This window comes from Clinocottus analis, unplaced genomic scaffold (genome assembly GCF_023055335.1).
Source record: "Clinocottus analis isolate CAN_PGR_092001 unplaced genomic scaffold, fCliAna1.0.p SCAF_32, whole genome shotgun sequence".
Taxonomy (NCBI): domain Eukaryota; kingdom Metazoa; phylum Chordata; class Actinopteri; order Perciformes; family Cottidae; genus Clinocottus; species Clinocottus analis.
Genome location: NW_027176065.1, coordinates 225,730 through 243,114, shown reverse-complemented (window position 1 = coordinate 243,114; position 17,385 = coordinate 225,730). Strand labels below are relative to the sequence as shown.

Here is a 17,385-nt window from a genome sequence, read left to right as displayed (position 1 = left end):
TCTGTCGGCCATCATGGGAAAAACAGAAGTCATGACTTTCCTTGTGACATCAAGACTTTGAGTTAGGAGCTGTCGTCCTTCAGGCCGCCGCAGTGGTTTACAGAAGTGGTTATAAGACAACAATGAAAACAAAGAGGCTTTTGTTTTAGGCCACGTTGACATGTTGAATTTGTAGTGTTTTACTATTTTTTATCCATCGACCGATCCAAATATCTTGACTGAGAAAGAACTTTTGAGCAAACATACTAGAATTTATTTATTTATTTATTTATTTATTTATATATAACATTTTCAGCGCCTGATCGCAAAATAAAACTACAAATTGAAAATGTCAACGTGTCTCAACAACATAATTATTCTAAGAGGGCTGGATAAGCTTTATATGGAGTTCAGTTATTATTTATATCTGTATTTAGTAAGACATCATGTTGTAATAGCAAAATAATTATTGTACATCATCATATCCGAGCCGTTACACATGGTTATGTACAAAACTCTTAATTCTCTACAGAGAGGAGCACGAGGACAGCCTCCATAAAAAAATTAAAAATTGTTAAAATAAGTTGTTTTTTACAAATATAAAAGGTACGTGGTTGCCCAACAACCAGATGTCACAGGTTTTCTTCCAACCAGCACACATTTTAGTTATTTTTTCTTTACATGTGCTTGACAAAAGCATTTACACAACATGTTACATGATGGCTTTAAGAAAAAAAACACACAAAAACAACACAATCCATAACGTCTGAAAAGAGTTCCATTTGACATTTTGTGATATTTTGAAATGCAAACTGTCGTTTTGTCGCCACTAAATAGACTTTGAGTAAACGCTACTCACGTTATCGTCATTTAAACTCTTGAAATACAAATAACTGAAATAAATTAAATGATCTGTTATTGCTTCCATTCAAGATGGGGATGGTATTTTTTTTTTAATAAAAAGTTACAAAATCAGAAGCTTTCAGTTTTAATTTATTTAATTTGAAGGAACAAATTATTTTATTACATTAAAAAATGTTAAATTGTAGTGAAGAGAAGAGTTTGAACAATTTAAATAAATGATCAAAGTCTTGTTTTTTCAACGCTAATTATTGTTAAAAAAAAGGACTTCATTCTGACGGTGAGGTCAAAAGGCGTCAATATTTGTGTGTGTGTGTGTGTGTGTGTATATGCGTGTGTGTATGTGTGAATATGCGTGTTTGTATACATGCGTGTGTGTATATATGTGTGTGTATATGTGCTTATGTATGTTTGTGTATGCGTATGTATATGCATCAGTGTGTATATATGTGTGTGTGTGTATATATGCATATGTGTGTATATATGCGTGTGTGTTTATATGCGTATGTATATGTGTGTGTGTGTATATATATATATGTGTGCGTGTACACGTGTGTGTATATGCGTGTGTGTGTATATACGTGTGTGTGTATATATGTGTGTGTGTATATGCGTGTGTGTTTATATGCGTATGTATATGTGTGTGTGTGTGTATATATATATATGTGTGCGTGTACACGTGTGTGTATATGCGTGTGTGTGTATATACGTGTGTGTGTGTGTGTGTGTATATGTGTGTATATGCGTGTATATATGTGTGTATATGCGTGTATATATGTGTGTGTATATATGTATATATGTGTGTGTATATGCGTGTGTATATATGTGTGAGTGTGTAACAATTTAAATAAATGATCAAAGTCTTGTTTTTTCAACGCTAATTATTGTTGTTGTTTTTTTAAATGACTTGATTCTGACATTGAGCTCAAAAGGCGTCAAAGACACTGAAATGACCAAAAAGAAAATCAGTCTGAAGACCATCTGAGGGTTAATAACTGAAAACATATTGATGCTTATTGATCGACTGCAGTGCAGCTTGTTGTAACTGAATTTGTTGGATTTCTTTTACTTTGGGACTTTGTGTGTTTTTTCTAGTTTTTTCCGTGTGGTTCACTCGCTCCTCAGAAAATCAGGACAAAAAACAGACTTCAGCCGCGTCGTCTTTGGTGTGAAGGAAACAAAGAGGATCCTGATGCCGGGTGACGGGTCGAGAGCTTTTTCGGAGACGTTTAGTTCGGCGTGAGAACAATCGTTTTGCGCTGCAGCCGCGGACGTTTCTTTATTCCGTTCACAGGAACCCGACCGAGACGAAGCCGTCCAGTGTTCGCGTCGCGCTCGTCCCCCCTTTAAGGCACCGGCGTCGATTCAACACAAGAAGAGCGCAGTTAGAACGCAAAGCTGGCTGTAGTGTTTGTTTAATGCACACGAGCTACCCGTCTGTGAAACAACGTCTCTGACTCCGTCGGTTCTGACCGTTTTGGACTTTCCCGACGTTTTATTTATTTTCATATTCGACTCTCAAGAGAAGCTCAGAATCGGGTGAAATCAACGGCTCGACGGATGAGAATTCGCGCCAAGATTTTGGAAGCATTTCCCTCAGACCGTTACGAAAGGGGCGGCGCGACGATCATGTGGCGCGAACGCAGCGACGTGATTGGCTACTGAGCGCGAGAGACGAGAGAGTCGTTCACTGCATTGACAGTTATTGCAGGGTCGCTGGTGCTTAATGCTCCGTCTGTGTGTGTGTGTGTGTGTGTGTGTGTGTGAAGGGCACACTGGTCAGGTTAGTGATGAAGTGCACTTCATTTAAAAACATATTTTTTTTGTTTAAATGGATGAAAAAAACCCTCTAAAGTTAGTTCCTGCAGTAATCCAGCGCTAAAGTAAGAAAAAAAAACTGCTGAGGGTCAAAAGGTCAGCTGGGGTTCATCTTCCCGCTCTTACCTTTAACCTTCAAGGTGATGACGAATCCTTTCTGCCACGCTACGAGGCTCAGGAGAAGCTCTTGTACTGCAGCTGCAGTGCAGAAAGAGCAACGCTGTGACGAATCAAGCGCTCCTTTTCCTGTCTTCAGAATGCCTCACAAAAAAAAACCTCCTCGTCTTTTTTCCACCTCCTGAAAAGTCTTCAGAGGAGTTTGTGGCGAGGCGCCTGAACCCCTCCGAGGCGCCTGAACCCCAAAAACAAAAAATGCTCCGTGTGCTTTTCTTCTTCAGACCAGAAGAGGTCCTCAGTCTGAATAAAAAATATCGGGGAGGAGACCCACTACCCCCAAACTTTAAAACAAGCTCAGACTGGGGTAAGAGTTGGTGGTGGTGGTTGGGGGGTGGGGTTAAAGGTCAGGGGGTGGAGGGCTTGTGGAGGATGCCCTGCAGGTCCTCCGGTAGGGCCAGGATGACGGCCTCAATGTGAGCCCTCAGCTTGGCCACAGTCCCCGGACGCACCGGCAGCTGCTCCTTCTCCGCCTGAGTCTGCAGAGAACACATCTCCTGAAACCAGCCGGACACTCATACATGCACGTGTGTGTGTGTGTGTGTGTGTGTGTGTGTGTGTCTGTGTGTGTGTGTGTGTGTCCATACATGACAAATATACAGAGTTCGTACCAGTTTATCTTTCAGCTTCAGAACCAGATCAACCGTCTCCACCTCAGAGTGCTGCTGGACTCTCTGCTGCAGATTCTAGACACACAAATGAAGACACACATGGACACACACATGAAGACACACATGGACACACACATGAAGACACATGGAGACACACATGAAGACATAAATGAGACACACATGAAGACATAAATGAGACACACATGAGACACACATAGAGACATTGAGACAAATAGAGACACATGAAGACAGATAGATACACACAAAGAGAGACATATACAGAGACACACAGAGAGAGACACACAACAAGACACACAGAGACACACAGAGAGAGACACACAGAGACACACAGAGAGACACACAGAGACACACAGACAAAGGATGAGATGCGTCCACTGAAGACCTTCATTCATTTCCAGTGTAAATGTCTCGTCCTCTGCACTCTGTGGACTTGCAGGTTTCTTTAACTCGGTCGTTTCTCTGTGATGTTTGTGTCTAAAGTCAGTGAGCTCAGCGGTCAAAAGGGTTTCTTTCCCGCCGGCTGTAATGGTCCTCACCTCCTCGCACAGCGCCTCCAGGTGCAGCGCCTCCAGCTTCTGGGTCATCTCTCTCCTCCTGTTGCGGAACCAGCCGTCAAAGTTGGAAGACTTGAGGAAATGCCTTCAGACGCAGAGGAAAGAAAGCACGTGAGGAGGACGAGCAGCGATGTGAGCAACTGACGAAGCGTCAGTCGCTTTTTAGTTCCTTTGAGTCCCGGCTGGGTTTCTCTGTGTTTACCTGTAGAGTCCGATCCAGTCTCCCTTCAGCCTGGAGGTGAGCTGAGGGCCGGCCTTCTCCAGCGTCTTCATGAAGTCCTGCTGGATGAACGCTCGCAGCTGAGGAGGACTCTTCCAGGGACTGATGGACTTCTGGAGCGGCATCAGACTGGCCACGTAGCGCTCCTGTAACACACACACACACACACACACACACACACACACACACACACACACACACACACACACACACACACACACACACACACACACACACACAGTTAAATCACTTCAGAATAATTTCAGGTAGTGCAATAATTTAATATAATATATATTTTAAATAAATAAATAAATAATAATACAAAAAAAATAATATACATTTCAATATGAATATATTTTTATATATATATATATTTTAATTTTTATTTGTATTTAAATAAAATGTATATAATAATGTTTTTCCATCTATATATAAAAATATATATATAATTTTACTGTATCTTTATACAATTTATATATATAAAATACATATATATATATATATATACACATATATATATATATATATATATATACACAAATATTGATAAAAAATACATATGTTTATATATATATATATATATATATATATATATATATATATATATATATATATATATATATATATATATATATATATATATATCCCTTGTATTTTGGTGCATAACAATAAAACACAGTAAGAGAAAAGAAAATGTTTTAAACATATTTTCAACAGAGGAGACAAACACCAGGCAGCACCTTGTCACGAGAAAAAATAAGACAAAATAAAAGTCTTCGTTGTTACCAGAGGAATCATGAAGCTCTGCGTCAGTTCTAAAAAGTAGCGTCGAAGAATTGCATTTTGGGCCGCTGAGGGTCTCTTCTGTTGGACACCCTGGAAAACAAACACATAAAATATCATCATTAATGTACATCAACTGTCAAACTGTTCCAATTACGGTCCCATTTAGAGTGAAATAGACCATAAAGCAGCTTTAGGGCGGGGCTACCTTGTGATTGACAGGTCGCTGTTTTCACCTTGCAACTTTAACGCTTTCTCAGTGCGTTTTCTTTCACTTCATGAAAGTTAATAGCAACATTTTGGTCCCTTAAAATGTTCTCATTTGCCGTGAAATAGTTTATAAAAAGCTCCGTCGTCTCCTGTCACGTCTGGTTGCAAAAAAACAAGATGGCGACGGCCAAAATACGTAACTCGAAGGCTTCAAAACAGCAGTCCACAAACCGATGGGTGAGAGTCAAAACCACTACGAGTTCAATGATAAGTGTTACCAGATGAAAATAAAAAGATTCAAACACTGTGGGCTCCACGGCTCCAATCAGTGACATCATAACTACGGTCGTGTGCAGCACGTTGACCGGCTCTTACCTTCTGAAGCTGCTTGATGATTTCTTCATCTTTGTTGACGTACGGCTTGTAGGCGGTGTACACGCCTGCAACGCATTTAAGTAACACGTTCCACATGAAAAACAAACACGGTAAACTGTGCTGAGAAATAAACACGGAGAGCTTTGTGAAGCATTTACCGGGTTTAGAGTCCAGAGTTTTGAGGTTTTTCAGTTTCTTCACTTTCATCTGCTTGGCCATCTCTCCTGAAGGGAGGAGCAGACAAGATGGAGGAAAGAGGAACAGATCAGATCAGGTTTGTCCGACGCCTGATGTCTGACTCACAGCTGCTCATTCGACAGCATTCAAGCGTCTTTTCGGATCCTTTATTCAAAGCTACGACTCTGAACTTTCATTTTGTGTTGGTTCTGGCGGCCCCTGTGGACAAAAGCGGTAGTGTTTCCGAGTGAACCTGCACGATTTCATCTGATTTCACCTGAAATCAGATGAAATAGATGGTCTTGTTTACTGATGTAGGGCATATAGAGAAATATGCATTAAAATGAAACTTAAAAAAAAAAGTTCTTCACCATAACTTTATGTAAAAGTGAGTATTATCAGCAAAATGCATGGAAAGTTATCATACTCTGTGCAGAAAAATGGTCTTTTTTAAATTTTACTATTAAATCTGATGCTTCTGGATAAACATTACCGCTGCTTTAATGTTAACATCTTGTGGGAACCACGTATTAAAATCAGTCCCGTTTTCAACTTTGTGACGATGCCTTAAACTGTTTTCATCAGCTGGAAAAGCGAAAAGCGAGTTCAATTAATTGACGAAGAAGAAGAAGAAGAAGAAGAAGAAGAAGAAGAAGAAGAAGAAAAAGAAGAAGAAGAAGAAGAAGAAGGGCGGCTACCTGCTTGCTTCATGTCTCCGATGCGGATGATGTGCGGCCAGTGCTGCAGGGTTTTAGCAAAGAAGGGATTGGTCACTCCCAGGATGACCGACGGCCTGGAGGGAAGAGGAGGAAGAAGAGGAGGAGGAGGAGGAGGAGGAGGAGGGAGAACAGAAGCCACAATTATCAGCTCGGACCAACACTGACAAACCTCTGAGTCACAGGAACAACGGGGCCACATTCAACTTTTGAGAGGAATTGTGACGACATGAGACTTTCATTAGTCCTAAAAACGGTTTCAGGGGAATATTTATTGTCTTTTTCATAATCCGCAAAAACTCGCTGAAGGCCGACGCGACGCGGCGCCTCTACTCACGGAGCCTGCGTCCTGGTGGTGTACTCCTTGAACTCGCTGTCGTGGATGGTGAAGTACGGCCGGAAGTCACTGCAGAAACGCAGAGGAGAGATACAGCTGCAGAGAGAGAGAGAGAGAGAGAGAGAGAGAGAGAGAGAGAGAGAGAGAGAGAGAGAGAGAGAGAGAGAGAGAGAGAGAGAGAGAGAGAGAGAGAGAGAGAGAAACAGAGAGAGAGAGAGAGAGAGAGAGAGAGAGAGAGAGAGAGAGAGAGAGAGAGAGAGAGAGGGAGACGAAGAGATGAGAGAGATCGTTATCGCTTGGAGCCTGATTGACAAATCATCCTCTCAAACGGCTCAAAAAGCCACGAGACTTTAAAAACAGAATTCATAACTTAAAGATATGAATCTCCCCTCCTCCTCCTCCTCTTCTTCTTCCTCCTTCTCCTCCTCCTCCTCCTCCTCTCACCTGACCAATGCCAGCACGGTATCCGACGACTCCGCCGGCGACGGCGCCATCACGACGAGGGCCTCGCCGAGCAGCACCAGCTCCCACAGCATCTGGATGTGGAAGAAGACCGGGTAGAAACACCTGGAGGGAGGGAGGGGGGAGAGAGAGGGAGGGAAAGGGGGAGAGAAAGCTGCTATTGGACGTACTATGTGCTGTGATCTTGGCGGCGTGGTCGGATGAATGGCGTGATGTTTTTTTCAGAGGCAGCAGCAGCAGAGAGACGTGCTGCAGTGCCGCCTCCAACCAGCAGGTGGCGACAAGTGAAATAAACTCCCGCAGGTCTCACCTGAAGAGGTCGACTTCATGGATGGTCGGGAGCACGATGGACACCTGGCTGTCACTCTGGGACGCAGAAGCACATTTTTTAATTCACGCTCGTTTTTTTTTTAAATTTAAAAATCAATATTAAGATATATTTCTGTACCTGAGCCGACTGGACCAGCTGGGAGGTTCCAGGTTTGTCGTAGCAGGTCGGGATGCGAATCTGCAGGCGACAGATTAAAACAAGGTCACAAAGTTTTGAACGCGACAGATTATTCGGTCAGATTATGAACTCTACGCTGCTTCTGGTGGCTTCGGGGAAACGCAGGAACAAGTCGAGACTCGCTCGCTGCCGTCCTACTTTGATTCTTTCAAAGTATTTTGTCCATCAAAGTACTTCTTTCACGCTCCAAAATATTCAATATTCAACACGTTGTTGGTCGATCACATTGTTAGATCCCAGGCTGCCCCTTATTGTAGAAATATATATAAATGTATGAAGTAAAATCATGTCAGTGGACAAAATCTAGCACCTAAAATATTTAAATATGCAAGTTGAGTCTTGTGTGGAGTCACACACGAAGAAGTTAAAGTTTCAGAAAGTTTGAAAGAAGAAAACTGGCTTTTTTGTGGTGAACATGTTGCCTTCACAGTGTGTGTGTGTGTGTGCGTGTGTGTGTGTGTACCTTGATGACCACGCCCATGATGGGGAGCGTGAGGATGCGTCCGGGATGGGGCGCCGGCCAACGGTCCATGTCGTTACAAGCTGTCAATCAAACACAAAAAAGCAACGAGATCTGATTCAGAACGGATAAAAAAAACAAACTGTAAAGTTTATTTTCTCTGAATCTTATTGTTCAAGTTTAAACACTGCGTCTGAAAACTAAAGATACACGGAAGTTATTACACAAGGAGAGAAAAAAGGTTAAAAAAAAACACAAACTCACACAGATGACAGACGGGTAGGGAAAGAGAGAGAGACAGAGAGGGAGAGAGAGAGACAAGTAGGAAGAGAGAGATAGAGGGACAGACAGTCAGTTAGTTAGGTACACAGGTAGGGAGACAGACAGGTAGGGAGAGAGAGAGAGGGAGAGAGAGACAGACAGTTAGGTAGGTAGGTAGGTACGGAGTCAGACAGGTAGGGAGAGACAGACAGACAGAATGATAGGTAAGTAGATAGGGTTGGAGACAGACAGACAGACAGACAGGCAGACAGTTAGGCATACAGGTCGATAGACAGGGTGGGAGATAGACAGAAGATAGACAGGTAGATTAATAGGGAGGGAGAGACACAGACAGACAGGTAGGGAGAGAGACAGACAGAACAATAGGCAGAGAGACAGGTAGGTAGAGAGAGAGACAGACAGGTAGGTAGAGTGAGAGACAGACAGGCAGACAGACAGACAGAGAGAGATAGACAGGTAGGTAGGTAGGTAGGTAGAGTGAGAGAGAGAGACAAGTAGGTAGGTAAAGAGAGAGTGAGAGAGAGAGATAGACAGGTAGGTGGGCAGGCAGAGAGACAGACAGGTAACAGGTGCTCAGACTGACCCGCCTCCAGACAGGGTTCCTGCTTCTCAAAGTATTCTGGAGCCATGATCTTCAGCAGCGAGTGGAAGAAGGTGACGTAGGGCAGCTTGCTGATGAGCACCAGAGACTGCAGGACAGGACGGCCATCAGTCACGCTACCGTTTAATATATTATTATCAATAATACTATCATTTAATATAGATTATCATCATCATCATTTAACCGCTGTGTGACTAAAACGATGACGTCATCAAAACACTGAACCGATGAAGGTCAGTAAACACAAACCTTCTGGAAGTATCCTCTCTTCAGGGATTTGTCTCGCACCTGACGGAAGTACACGTAACCGTAGTAATGGCCCTGTTCCCTCTGAAACACACACACACACACACACACCATCAGAGTTGTATATCACTAAACCAGACAATTTGTGTGTGTGTGTGTGTGTGTGTGTGCAAACCTTCAAGCAGGGCGGCGCGTCCCGGTCGGTGGTTTCCAGGAAGCAGCCGAGCGACGACTTCCTGTTGGATCCCTGACGGAAGCGGAAGCAGAACTGGGTGTCGCCGAGGCAACCTGGGAACAGCAGCAGGGCGACGCGGTTATTTTGTGTTCAACTAAACATTTATGAACGCGTTATTCATTTGATGTGAAATGTTCTGCACAGATCGTGACAGGCGCTTTTGTTTTGAGCCATCGTGACCTTCCCTAAATGTCTGAGACCCTTCAACAACGAGTGCGACTCTGAGAGAAGAAGAAGCTGCTTTGACGTTCAGAAGGCAAACTGACGACCAGCTGCAGTTACCGCTCGTGGCCACAGGGGGAGCCGACGAGCAGCAAAACTGTATGGAAGCCCAATTATGCCACAAAAAAAGGATTTTTTTCCGCCACAAAAAATATTATCACAAAAAAAAAAAAAAAAAATCATATTTATGACAGGAAAAAAATAAGTCATATTTATGACGGAAGAAAAAAAAAGTCAAAATTATCAAAAAATAAATAAAAGTCAAAATTATGAGAAAAAAAAGAAAACCAAAAAAGACCACAAAAAAAAGAAAAGTCAATTATTATCGAGTCAATTATGACCAAAAAAATAAAAGTAAAAATTATGACAAAAAAAAGTAAAAATTATGAAAAGAAGGAAAAATTATGAGAAAAAAGAAAAGTTATAATTATGACCAAAAAAAATAAAAATAAAAATTATGACCAAAAAAAAGTAAAAATTATGACAAAAAGGAAAAGTCATAATTATGACCAAAAAAAAAGAAAAGTAAAAATTATGACAAAAAAAAGAGTAAAAATTATGACAAAAAAGAAAAGTCATATTTATGACCAAAAAAAAGAAAAGTAAAAATTATGACAAAAAAAACACTAAAAATTATGACAAAAAAGAAAAGTCATAATTATGACCAAAAAAAGAGAAGAAAAGTCATAATTATGACTTTTTGTGACGGTAAAGTGTGTCAGTATTCAGACGTGAATAACTGGGTGCTTTCTTTGCATGTATCTCTAATATAAAAAAAGAAAAAGCTTCCATTGATTTTCATTTAAAGCACGGCATATTCAATCAACTAGGCAGAGTAAGAAATGTCTGCTCTGCTAGAAGAACCGGTCCAGCCTCCACATCATTTGTTTCCTTTGACTTAGTTGTAAGTGAAGAAGAAAGCTGTCGTGTCTGTTAAGTGTGTATGGAAGTGCGCTGCAGAAGTAGTGATGACAACAGCAAACCCTGAACCCTCGAGGACTCAACCCGTCAACGGAGGACGGCGTCTGAGCGCGAGTTGAAATGGGACTTCATAACAAGATTATGGACAATTCTGGGTGTTTATTTCATACTTTTTACTTCCCGATTTGACCGTCTGTCTTCCTGTCTTCATTATTTTAGTCGAATCAGCTTCAAGAACAAAAAAAATGAAATGTCTGTTGAACAAATTGTCGTGTAAAATGTTTTTTTCTCTCGTCATTAATTGAAAGTGAGTAATTTAAGTAAACGTAATATATTCCAGGTTAAATAACTACATGCCATCCTCTTTGTTTGCCTTTTCTGGCTTCCACTGGAAACACGTGTTTAACGCCACATTGCTATGAATTATGGGTAATTCCCTTATGGGCAAAGTCTGTGTAAATGCAAACTGACAGAAAAGTGTTCACAAACTGAACCTGAACGTCTGAAAACCTGCTTTGCTTTGACTTGTGTGTGTTCTGTGGTTTTAAAAATGTGCACCAGTCAACTACGTGTCTTCCTGGTTTCCTCCGGATTTTTGGGACAAACAGGAAGAGGAAGCAGAAAAAAAGAAAAAGCGAAACAGGAAGTGCCCGATGAGTCACCGACCGGCCTTTGACCTCCACACGACCTCTAGCGGACACACCGGAAGAGTGCGAGAGGGAAAATGAGAGTGTAAAATATTCCAAATATAAGAAACACACACGCACACACACTTCAGCTTACACCCTCAGACATTAAAGCTTTACACTTCACAGGACACACACACACACGAGAGCTCAGCCAAGCCTCCATGACATCATGCCGTCGGGTTGCGTTCGAGGCCACCCGGCATGAAAACGAGCCTTCAGCGGCTCCGGTTCTCAGCCTGGAAATCAAACTTCACAGGCTCCGATAAAGCACTCCTCATCACACACATTAGTGTGCGTTTCTGTTCGCTTTGTGAGTCGCTGCAGCAGCAACAGCGCCGCGGGCCGAGCTGGACGCAGCGAAGAGAAGAAGAACTGACTTCATCGCCACGGAATGAAAAGCCCGAGGTTTGTAAGAACTATGTCCTTATTTAAATATATTACTATATATTTAATATAGTACATATTTATTTAATATATAAAAATCACAAGGTGTTTGATTAGTCAATAAAAGTGAACGGCTAAAAAAAATATTACCCTTTTAATTTTTTTTAAATTTATTTTACACAGTTCTTGTCATTATCTAAATCCTATTTATTTTCTTTATTAATGAATTAAATAATCCAATTGTTCTGAAATAATAAAAGAAGGTGCTAAAATAGTTTCCAAGGTTTGCCAAGACTTGTTAGAGGAACAGTAAAAAAAAAGAAATATGTTAAATATTCTATTATATAAGAAAAATGAGAAAATCTTCACAACTAAGAAACTAAAAATAATGAGCATCCTCTTGACTCCATGTTGCTGTTGGTTGGTTTCCTGCCTCCAACACGCTACAGTTCCTCCGCTCTCTCCTCCGATGCCGACGTTCTCTCCCTCCGTTTAAAAGGTCAGCGCTTTAACCTCGTGCCTCGTCTCACTTTGAAGTCGTGCGCCGAGAGCACAACGCAATAAACTACAACGCAACAAACCACGACGCAACAAACCACGACGCAACAAACGACAAGGCCACCGCCGCACAAATGTTCCTTGATCCCTGTTTTTATCCTCCCCAGTAACGAGAGACAAAGAGGACTGAAGACGAATGAAACCGACGCTGAGCAAGAGACTGAATCATGGAGACGGAGAGCTGCAGTGTGTGTGTGTGTGTGTGTGTATTTTAGGCCCGTGTGCATTTTGTCCTAATCCTTTCGGCCTCCTGAGAGCGGGACGTTCGTCAGCTCAACCGCCTGCTGACTCGCAACAAAAGCACACACACCTGCAGAAACACACACTCACACGTGATTCCACAGAGGTGTGTGTGTGTGTGTGTGTGTAAGCTAATCCTTAAACCACGTTATCTCTCAGTCTAGTGTTACACAAGCGACAAGGACAATTTTCAAAATGGTCCCACGACCGCCGTCTGCAGCGCCAAACAATGAAACAAAAAAATGTAAAGAGGCGACGACGGCAACGGGAGCTTCTTCCAGGTTCATGTTCCAGAAACAAGACGATCTCTTTTGCGGTGTTACAAATTACAACAACAAAAAAACCCGACAGGCGTTCGCCTGAGGGTCAAAAGGTCACCGGCGTCTGGCAAATGGAGACCGGCGGCGAGTCGTGTCTATTTATAGCCTCGCCAACACACCGGAGGCCAAATGAATAAAAGAATGATCGAATCCGCCACCGTCAGACCAGAGTAGAAGAGAATGGAGACATGGAGATGCTGCTGCAGCGTTTATCGACGTGCACCCTGCAAATACGGGTTTTATTCTCCCATCGAATGCATCTTATTGCATCGCTTATTTTTGTAATGGTACGTCATCAAGTGTGTTTTGTTTTCCCCCGTTTGTATGTTCCTTTTACATCTGTTTTCCTGCTTGGAAATCACTCTGAGAAAGAAGTTAAGTAACATCCATCTGGAGTTAAAAAAGACAGTGTTTCACTGGTTATATTAGTGTTTTCTTTAGTTTCTCAATAAAACAAACGGTTTTATCATCAGAAAATGAACACTTTCACTCCGCTGGGCCAGAGCTGAGGAGCTGAGACAGTGAGCAGGGTTTGAACTTCTCTCTCCAGGTTTTAATTCCTCACACGACTAATTTTGTCCCTTTGGAGACAATTTGAAAATGTGCACCATCATCATCCGCCGGCCGGCTTTCCTCCTCCGCCGCACCTCCTTTGAGCTGAACAGCTGTCGTAGGAACACGCGGTTACTTTGTAGCGTAACCCCGGGCTCTTTAATCCGACACCATGAAGCCAAAAGGCTCCACACCGGAGTTTGATTGTTCGACTGCGTTCAGAGACAAAGGCATTTTTTTTTTTTAAAAAGGAGTTTACCTGAGTTGGAGTCGGGGAAGGAAAGGTAGCAGATGCTCGTTTTCTGAAAGAGAAAAATTGTTTGTTTTTGTCCTTTTCATCACGTCGTCTCAGGTGGATTCAGTAATTCACACACAACACAAATGACACACAGACAGGAAACAGCAGGAGATCAACAAATGTGGAAAATATTACAAATCATCCAGCGAACTTCTGGGATTTTAAGGAACAAAAAATGGCATTTTAAATCTTAAAAACAAAAGGAGGACTCACTTCTTTCTCTGACAGTTTGGAATGATGAGGATAAATAACCTGGAAGACACAAGAACAGAGTTACCACACAGAAAACAATACTTTATGTGACTTGTCGGCAGTCAACAACGTACAATATACCATGTTTTTATTTGTTGCGCAGGTATTTTATTGGAACCAGTTCCTGGATTAGCTAGTTTCTTGTTTATTAAAGGGGATGCAAATGTGGGTGATGTATGCATTGTACTCTTTATCAGTAAATAGTAACACCATAACATTACCAGCATTACAAAAAAAACTTAAAACCTGTACATAAAAAATGACAAACTCTGCAGATAAAACAAATGTTAAAATAAAAAGTTGTGTAGTCTTTGTGTTGAAAGTTGTGAGAACACCTAGGGTTTGTTGTGATGGATTCAAACATGGCCGTTGATGCCTTGCTCAACTTAAAGGCCTTAAAAAATAAGTTACAGCAAAAAAACAACCTTAAATTTGAGATAGCAGCTGATGTTGGGGCAGATGGATCTGACTAACTCCCGGGGGGGAAAGAAAACACACACCTTTCCCCCAGGCTACAATAATTCATACGTGCAGGTAATTACATCGTCGTCCTACAGATACCATATTAGTCTACATCCTCCATAGTTGTGTCAACACCTTTCGACCAAAACAACAACATAACGAAACCAAAACAATCTACTTCATTTTAGGATGTGAATGCGCAGTCCAGGAAGTAGCCTGGTCCGATAATAACCGCTAACTTAAGCGTTTTAGTGTGTTTGTTCTGTAGCTACAATGCCATGGAGTCACACACACACACACACACACACACACACACACACACACACACACACACACACACACACACACACACGCGCGCGCACATGAGGAGGAGCATCTGCCTCACCTCCACCGCCTGCCCGAGCTCCAGGTCGAAGCCCACCACGCAGATGCAGTGCAGCCAGGTGGAGAAGCGGTCCCAGGGCAGCAGGAGGGCCTCCTCCGGCTCGTCCTCCCCTCCGGGCCCGGGTGGGAGCGTTATCTCCTCGGCCGGGGAGATGCTGCTCGCGTCCTGGTCGTCCAGATCCTCCGACTCCTCGACCTGCTCCCCGAGCTCCTCCGGGCCTTGCAGAGCCATATGGCGCTCGGAGACGCTCCCGGGGAATGCTAACGGTCTTCTGTTGTCTCCCCCCTCCTCTCTGCCGCCTTTAAAATAAGAAGTTAACCGGTATTTCGGGTTCGCGCTCGGGTGACAACAAGCAGAAAGGCGAGCCGAGCTACAGCGGAGTAGCTCGCGCTTAGCATTGGAGCAGGAGCGTACGTGCGTACGTACGTACGTACGTAGCGTCGTCACGTACGACGTGATGATGTCACGTCATCGCGTAAGAGCGTCACTGGCGCTGGGGTTGTATTCAAGTCAACTCTGTCTAGTCTGAATTAATACTTATGAGACGTTCAATGGTTCAGGTTTACAGTCCGACTTGTGAGATAGTGAGTCTACTATGTCACAATAAGACAGAACAACTGAGACAGATGAATAGAAAGAAATAAAGGAAATAAATAGTAAGACATAGGTTTATGTAAAACTCTATAATACGAATAGAATACAATTTAAAAATAGAGAGTATGGAGACAAAATTGCAAGGTACAATATGTTCAATGGCAGCAGAGTAATTATCTTCCAGAACACTTTTCAACCGAGGACAAAATAATTTAGACAAAAAATATTATATATATTATACATATAAATATTGTGTGTGTGTGTATATATATATATATATATATATATATATATATATATATATATATATATATATATATATATATATATATATATATATACATATATATAATATATATATATATATATAACATATGTATATAATACATATTTATATAATGTATATATAGATATATGTATATTTATATATAAAATACTGAAAACAAAAGAAATTATATATATATATATATATATATATATATATATGTATATATGTATATATATATATATACATATATATAGCAACCACTATCAAACCTTCACTGACATGTTATTACTTAAATGTGTCCATTGTAAAGTGCGCTTGTGTTTCCACTCTGACCATTTTTTGTCGTATTTAAAGATATTCACTATTGGCAGCTATACTCTGCTGCTATCAATTGAACGAATTACCTCTTTAATTACAGCCTGACTCTCAGTGGGATTCAGGAACAGGGAAGTAAATCAGCTTTATCTAAATCCTCTAATCGCTCTGTCGTTGAACAAACAGATGGATGAAACAGAGTGGGGGTTCTCACAGAGGGAAGGGGTACAAACACACAAATTGTGACACAAATTCACTGTTTTCTAGATAAACAGACTGAGTCTGAGAATGCAAATCAATCAGATTCAGTTCCTATAAAAGTAACTAATAGTTGCTAAACGACAAATAGTGTAATTAATATACTAATAGTGAATATAATACTAACCTAGTGTGTATAATATCTATACGTCCTATGATGTTTTGATGTTTTGTTGTTTTTTTATATCCTGGTCCTATAAAAAAAATGATAATTAATGACAAAATTAATTTGAATGTACAGTAGACATACAATTGAAATGCATGCATATATCAAAACATAGAAACCAATACATTTATATTAATATTACAATAGATATGTAGATGTGAATAAACAATATTACATCACAGTTCAGATAAAATGCAATATAACAATCTAACACAACTTTTCATTGCGTCATTCCAACTTAAGATGAATGTTAATGACATCAGCTTCAAAGAGCTTCATCTGGAGTTATCATTAAATATCAGGCATGAGATTAGATAGAAAACAGAACAACATAAAAACAGAGCACTGCATTTATAAATATGTGTTTTCATTGAATGGAGTTCATCTTTTTGTGAACAGCTTCCTGTTTGATCTCGAGGTAAAGAAGCTAAACACAGTCAGATCCCGTTAAAATCTCAAATTGTCAAACTGGTAGTGCAGCGACAGCTGGTCCTCTCACTCTGCAGGAGGGCCGGGGGACTATAGGACCAAGACAAAGACCAGGACCATGCAGGACCAGGACCATGCAGGACCAGGATCAGGATCAGGACCATGCAGGACCGGCACCCTGCAGCTCACATGTTCCGGTCTGACTTTACACCTCTTGGTTGATCCTGGCGTTCTGCGCTCGGTCCTCTGCTCGTCCTTCGCTCTGGTATATTTGGAACAGACTGATAATTAGGCTGATCCCCAAAGTGAGGCCACTCAGACCTGCTGCCAAAAAACCTCCTGCAGGAGCGCATTGCTAGTGTGGAGGGACCTGAGATGTGAAAGCAACTCGATGGCATAGAAATTAGGATTGCATTACACCAAACATCTCATGTGGAAAACA

At 41.4% G+C, this 17,385-nt stretch overlaps 1 protein-coding gene across 2 annotated transcripts; it reads right to left on the bottom strand.

Annotated features, from left to right (window-relative positions):
* Positions 1 to 264: 264 nt before the first annotated feature.
* dennd6aa (DENN/MADD domain containing 6Aa) lies at positions 265 to 16,527 on the bottom strand. Of its 2 annotated transcripts, XM_068595889.1 has the most exons (20): positions 16,476 to 16,527; positions 14,914 to 15,212; positions 14,028 to 14,066; positions 13,776 to 13,818; positions 9,571 to 9,683; positions 9,399 to 9,479; positions 9,132 to 9,237; positions 8,270 to 8,349; positions 7,747 to 7,806; positions 7,609 to 7,664; positions 7,281 to 7,403; positions 6,837 to 6,932; positions 6,482 to 6,576; positions 5,765 to 5,830; positions 5,607 to 5,671; positions 5,025 to 5,114; positions 4,221 to 4,384; positions 4,001 to 4,103; positions 3,444 to 3,518; positions 265 to 3,311 (listed from the first exon to the last, which is right to left on the bottom strand). In XM_068595889.1, exons 2-20 carry the CDS (start codon positions 15,142 to 15,144, stop codon positions 3,180 to 3,182), a joined length of 1,818 nt encoding a protein of 605 aa, XP_068451990.1. In that variant the 5' UTR covers positions 15,145 to 15,212; positions 16,476 to 16,527; the 3' UTR covers positions 265 to 3,179. The 2 variants fall into 2 exon arrangements, with proteins under 2 accessions (XP_068451990.1, XP_068451989.1); XM_068595888.1 differs by lacking the exon at positions 16,476 to 16,527 and having other exon boundaries at positions 14,914 to 15,303.
* Positions 16,528 to 17,385: the final 858 nt, after the last annotated feature.

Excerpts from the sequence above, each read along its gene's own strand:
- dennd6aa (XM_068595889.1), bottom strand. The coding sequence starts at position 15,144 with ATGGCTCTGCAAGGCCCGGAGGAGCTCGGGGAGCAGGTCGAGGAGTCG. Across the intron at positions 8,350-9,131 it reads GGAACCCTGTCTGGAGGCGG|CTTGTAACGACATGGACCGT; the intron begins GTCAGTCTGAGC and ends TTTGATTGACAG. Across the intron at positions 7,665-7,746 it reads AGCTGGTCCAGTCGGCTCAG|AGTGACAGCCAGGTGTCCAT; the intron begins GTACAGAAATAT and ends TCTGCGTCCCAG.